A 6,257-nucleotide genomic window follows, 5' to 3' on the forward strand; every position below is an offset into this window, starting at 1 on the left:
GCTATTATGGTTCAAAGTTACAATTATTGTAGTAATAATCAGTACTATTAATGATCAATTTGGCGTAGTTGAAAATAAAGAGCAAATGGTTAGGGTTGGTGGTGGATATACTGTTTATATACTTCAATGAATCACAATATATTCTCTCCCTTCCTTATTAGTTACCGAGTATTACTATGGCTATGTTTGGCAAAACTAGCTGATAGCTGAAGCTAGTAGCTGGAAGCGAGAAGCTAGTAGCTGAAAGCTGTTAGTCGGAAGCTGGATCTTTTTAGATTTATTTAGGTGTTTGGGAGAGTAGCTGAAGCTGTTAAAAAATTGGTAAAATTACAAAAACGAGCATTAGTTAAAAACACTTAAATATCATTAATTAATTTAATTCAATAAAACATAACCATTAACAAACTTTGAGAACCATACTATAATAATACTAGTAATTTTTAATAACTTGCATTACATATTAATGTAGCAATATTTTTTAAGAACTAACATAAATCTATAACCATTTCTTCTTCCAGTTTACTTTCCTCACATTCTCATGTCTAGAGACCATCAACAACATGTTGACATGTGAGTAATAATTGAATACTCAAATATGCATCGGGTTTTATTGCAAAAATTGTCATTTTTAGTTGTAATTTGAAGGGATAATTTAGAAGCGGTACCGCGGTTACACTTGTGTACTCGCAGGGCTAGAGGTCTCGGGTTCGAACCTCGTCACCCGCTCTAAGAATTGAAATATATTCCTTGAAGGTGGCCCAAAGGGAAGGTTTTATCGACCCGCTCCGGGACTAAGGTCCGGCCCGCCTGCCACTCGGGATGGTTTAAGGGTCGGATCCTCAGAGTGTGGTTCGGGTTTCCTGCCCGAAAGCGCATGTGTGTGTGCAAATGATGAGTGTCGTTGAAATAAATGATACGCTGATGCAAATTTGCCTTTCAAAAAAAAATTTAGAACAATAAGTAATAAAAGTATTGTGATATTCAGAACAATATATTAATTAAATACTTTATCAAAGCTGAAGAATAATCGGAACAAGTACAAGTTGTAGTTGAGCCATACAATGCTAAATAAACAAGGTAAATGCAAACGGTGTGTGAGTATTAAATAAATTAAGTGGGTATCTCTAAAATGGAAGGGTATGACAGTAAATAAAAACCAAAAAGCTCCTTTTATTGTTCAAACGCTAGTATGGCGTTTAGAATTTGAGCTTGATGGAGCTTTTTCTCATCTCAAAAAGCTCTAAATTATTTTATCCAAACGAAGCTTTTTATTTTACAGGAGCTTTTTCATAAAAGCTAAAAGCTTCAAAAAGCTCTCGGCCAAACATACCCTATATGAGTATTTTTGGTTAGAAGCTTTTTGAAGATTTTAAAAAGATTTTAAAAGCTTTTAACTTATATCTCTTATTTTAACTTATATCTCTTATGAAAAAACTTTTATATAATAAAAATGTTTCGGATTTTTTTAATGGCAGTATTGGCATCACTCATAGGCGTTTAACCACCTTCGCGATCATATGTCACCCACACACGCATTAGGAGGAAATTCAAATCGCAATAACCCTGACAGTACAGTTGAATGTTGAGGGAAACCTCCTCCAAAAAGCTAATTGCTGGCAGTATCAATCAGATCCCGACCAGTGGAATCGAACATGCACCTACTCGTTTAGGACAAACATGCCGCCCCCTCGTATACCAATTAGGCACTCCCTCGGTAGTTAAAAATGTTTCGTTTGATTAAAAGAGCTTAATTCTTTTAAATAGAGAGAAATAGCCAAAAATTAAAAGCTAATAGAGCTAGCATTTAAGAAAGAAAAAAAAAACTCTTAGTTTTTTTTTCATTTTACTCTTTATTTATTTATTTATTTTTATTTTTTTTTTGAAAAGCAAGTAAATATTATAAATAAAGCCGAAAATATTACAAGGAGATGGACACAAAATTTCTCATAAAACACGAAAATACAAGGAAGCCGAGATTGCTATCCTACACGAAAGCTAACCTATCCGAATTATAAGTTTTAATACAAAGAGGGATTAGTTAGCCACATTTGTCAATCGATGTTTTTTCCGTTGAGCTTTCTCGAAATCCATTCGAACGCCTTTACTTGAATTTCATTAACTAAAACCGGAACACAGAGCACTTACTCTTGAGTACCTTTGCATTACGATTTTTCCAAAGCAAGTACACACTCACCCATTCGACTGCTTGCCATATTTTCGAGCCAAGCGGAGTCATGGGAGAAGAGCAAGATCCACGAAGAATTTGAATGATGTTATAACTAGCCTACATATCAATACCCCCACCATTTATAGATTTGTGACCATACATCCATAGAGAATTTGCACGAGATTAAGAAGTGATCTGCCGATTCTATATTATCATCACAAACGGGACATCACGTACTATGAAGGTCAATGTTATGATTACCGAGTTCAAACCTTACCGGAATTCTTTTTTTTCAAAACTCTCCATACAAAGATTTCAAGTGTTTCGAAACAAAATTATTCCTTAAAGTTGCTTACGTAGATGACGACTGGGAGGAACTCTCACAAATAATTTTCGTCAGCTTATTGACTGAGAAGACGCCATTAGTTGATAAACTCCAACTCCATGTTGCTTGTTGACTGAAATCAAAAGAGAACGACTGCAGTAGTTTCGAAAGTTCATCCAGTTCGCCTTGGGTTCGACCTGTTGGAACGATCGACCAATTCCAATTGAAACACACCCGGTTACCTGCTGCAACTGTGATTATGTCCTTCACCAAGGGATCAGAGCGTACTTCGAGTCTATGTAACCTAGGAAACATATCATTGAAACAAACTGTGCCGCACCACGAATCATTCCAGAAATTTGTTGAGCTTCCATCACTAAGTGACTTTTTGAAAGAGGATTTGAACGCAATATGAATATCATCGATTATTTTTCATGCATAAATTATGTTATTTCAAACACCCTCGGTTGGAAGTTGATAAAGCCCAACATCCGACCGAAGGCCACCGTCAATTCCATAAATACTTCGAATAATTTTGGTCCGAAAACAATTGGTTTCGGTTTTGAACCTCCACCACTATTTTCCTAAAAGCGCAAGGTTTTTGTTCTTTAAGGAACCGATGTTTAACCCCCCCCCCCCCCCTCCCGATATGGTAAAGTAGTAGTATCCCAATTGACCCACGATATCTTGGAACCCGATAAATCCCCGCCCCAAAAGAAAGAAAGTCTCACTCTCTCAAGCAATTTGAGCACACAAGGAGGAGCACGGAATAACGAAAAATAATATAACGGAAGACTATTGAGGACCGATTTAATGAGCACTAGTCTTTCACCGAAAGACATCGTTTTCATCTTCCAATCCAAAAGTCCACTTTTTAACTTATCAATAACCGGTAACCAATCACTTAGTTTTTTCATGTTTGAACCAATAAGTAGCCCAATATATATATAGGGTAACTTGATGGCTTAAAATCCCATACGACGTGCAAGATTATCGATTTTATTATAAGTAACACCCTCACCATATAAACAACTTTTTCGGAAATTGACTTTTAAACCCGATGCTAATTCAAAGCATTTAAGAATGTTGATAAGATTGCGCTCGTTTAATCTAGACCATTCACCAAAAAACATGGTATCATCCGCATATTGCAAGTGAGATAACAACACCTTATCACTACCGATTTCAACACCTTTGAAAAGTCCCTTGTCGATTGTGGCTTTTGTGAGGATGTTGAGCCCTTCCACCGCAAGAATGAAAAGAAAAGGGGACAAGGGATCTCCTTGTCTAATCCCCCTCCCGAAAGAGAATTCACGAGTAGGCGAACCATTGATAAGAATCGAGATTGATGCCGATTTTAGACACGAGAGGATCCATTTTCTCCATTTCACCCCTAATCTCATGCTAGACATAACTTCCATGAGGAAGTCCCAATTCAAACTATCGAAAGCTTTTTCAAAGTCAACCTTAAAATTAATACCTTTTTTCTTTTTTGACTTTAAGAATTCAATGGATTCGTTCGCCATTAACACACCATCAAGAATGAATCTTTCTTTTAGAAAAGCGCTTTATTCCGAACCGATGAGTCTTGGTATAACTTTTCTAAGCCGGTTTGATAGGATTTTCGCGACAATCTTATAGAAACTTCCAATTAAACTTATGAGTCGGTAATCTTCAAGGGTAATCGGATCACTCTTCTTAGGTATGAGGGTGAAAAAATATAACGACCCGTCCTAATTCATCTGGACGAATACATTACATTTGGTTACATCGCGAGGTACTTGACCTCTATATGATACATTTTTTCAAACATTGCATTCGTTTTTAAAAGACAAACTTTCTTTACATCGAAAGTTGACGGCATGCATACCATTTCATAATACATCCAACTATAATTGACTTAATAGTAATCTTGATGAACTCAATGACTCCAATGCAACGTCTTTTGAAATATGCCATAAATGACTCCAAGTAATATCTCTAATATGAGCAAATGCACAGCGGAAGAATTCTTTAATACCTGAGAATAAACATGCTTTAAAGTATCAACCAAAAGGTTGGTGAGTTCATTAGTTTATCATAATCCATAAATTCCTTAATTTTAATAGACCACAAGATTTCATTTTTCATAAACAACCTTACACTCGCAAGTGTATAAAAATCATTCGTATGATGAACACCTGGTAACCGACATTAACATAATGCCTATAGAATATCCCCCGCATACTCGCAAGTATGCCATAAATATTGACAATCGCAATTACCATTTAAATCGAAGTACTAAAGCATTTCAAATTCCAGAATGGGGTTTGTTAGGCCCATAGATCTATCTTTAGGATTCGCGTCAATTAGGGGTCATTTTCCTAATTCTTAGGTTACCAGACTTGAAGGGGCAATATTCGGTATAGTAATCCAACCATACAATGTAGTTTCAAGTACTTGTGTCTATTTTGTCAAACATTTATAAAAGCAGTGCATGTATTCTCAGTCCCAAAAATATATATTGCAAAAGCATTTAAAAAGGGAGCAAATGAAACTCACTATACTGTATTTTGTTATAAAAATACATATAACGAAACTGAACAATGCAAGGTTGGCCTTGGATTCACGAACCTATATCATTCATATGTATATTAAAACATATAATCGTAATCGAATAAATTTTTATATATTTTTAATTTGTATAATTGATATGTATATATATTTAAAATGGTTAATATTCATATGGTTATATTAATATATCCATATTTATATACATACTTGTTTAATGTTATATTTAAAAATCGATAGTTTTGTTATTTGTATGTAATTATGTAATTAATATTAATAGGTTTGATATATATATAATTATGTGAAATTTTAATATAATTTTAGTATATGTAATAAGTATATTCTATGTACAAAATATTTATCCGTTTAAAAAGGTAGTTTTTGGTATTAAAAATGATAATATTAATAATCATATTACTTAATAATAATACTTATTTTTATAATAATATTAGTAATAACACTAATAATAATAATAATATTTGTAACTAGGGTTATGATAACAATAATAATAATTGGTAACTAATACTTATATTAGTAATAATAAAAGTACTTGTTAACAATAGATATTAATGAAAATGATAATATTATTAATAATACTTATGTCAATCATAATGATTAATATTAACTATGATTATGATAATAATACTAATTTAGTAGTAATGATAATAATATCGATTGTGTTAAGGATAGTAATAGTATATTTTTAATATTAATAATAATAATATTAATCATAATAATAATAACAGTAATTCTTATATTAATAATAGTCTTATAAAATTAATAATAATGATAATAATAATATTATAATCTTCATAGTCATAATATTTAATAATAATAATAGTAACAATAATAATAATAATAATACTAATACTTAATAATAACATAATAATAATTAATAATAATAATAATAATAATAATAATAATAATAATAATAATAATAATAATAATAATAATAATAATAATAATAATATTAAAACTTATAATTATGATAATAATAATACTATATTACTAATAATATTAATCATAACAACAATAATAATAATACTCTTTAAGAAAATGAAACTACCTTTATAAAGCTTGTTAAAAAGAAAATGCCTCTACCCAGGTTCGAACCCGAGACCTCTCGTTCACCCACAACATACCCAACTATCCAGCTAAATCCATTTTTCTGTTAAGATAACCAATTGAATTATATTTATTATGTTTCCTGTTTCC

The 6,257-nt window shown here is 32.1% G+C and overlaps 1 protein-coding gene across 1 annotated transcript; it reads right to left on the reverse strand.

The window, feature by feature from the left end:
• Nucleotides 1-3,457: 3,457 nt before the first annotated feature.
• LOC139863737 (uncharacterized mitochondrial protein AtMg01250-like) lies at nt 3,458-4,018 on the reverse strand. The gene has a single exon (XM_071852343.1). The coding sequence runs from the start codon at nt 4,016-4,018 to the stop codon at nt 3,458-3,460; it is 561 nt and encodes a 186-aa protein (XP_071708444.1).
• Between the last annotated feature and the right edge of the window lie 2,239 nt (nt 4,019-6,257).

This window comes from Rutidosis leptorrhynchoides, chromosome 8 (genome assembly GCF_046630445.1).
Source record: "Rutidosis leptorrhynchoides isolate AG116_Rl617_1_P2 chromosome 8, CSIRO_AGI_Rlap_v1, whole genome shotgun sequence".
NCBI lineage: Eukaryota > Viridiplantae > Streptophyta > Magnoliopsida > Asterales > Asteraceae > Rutidosis > Rutidosis leptorrhynchoides.

What these genes read in the sequence shown, in the direction of transcription:
- LOC139863737 (XM_071852343.1), bottom strand. Translation starts at nt 4,018, where the DNA reads ATGGCGAACGAATCCATTGAATTCTTAAAGTCAAAAAAGAAAAAAGGT.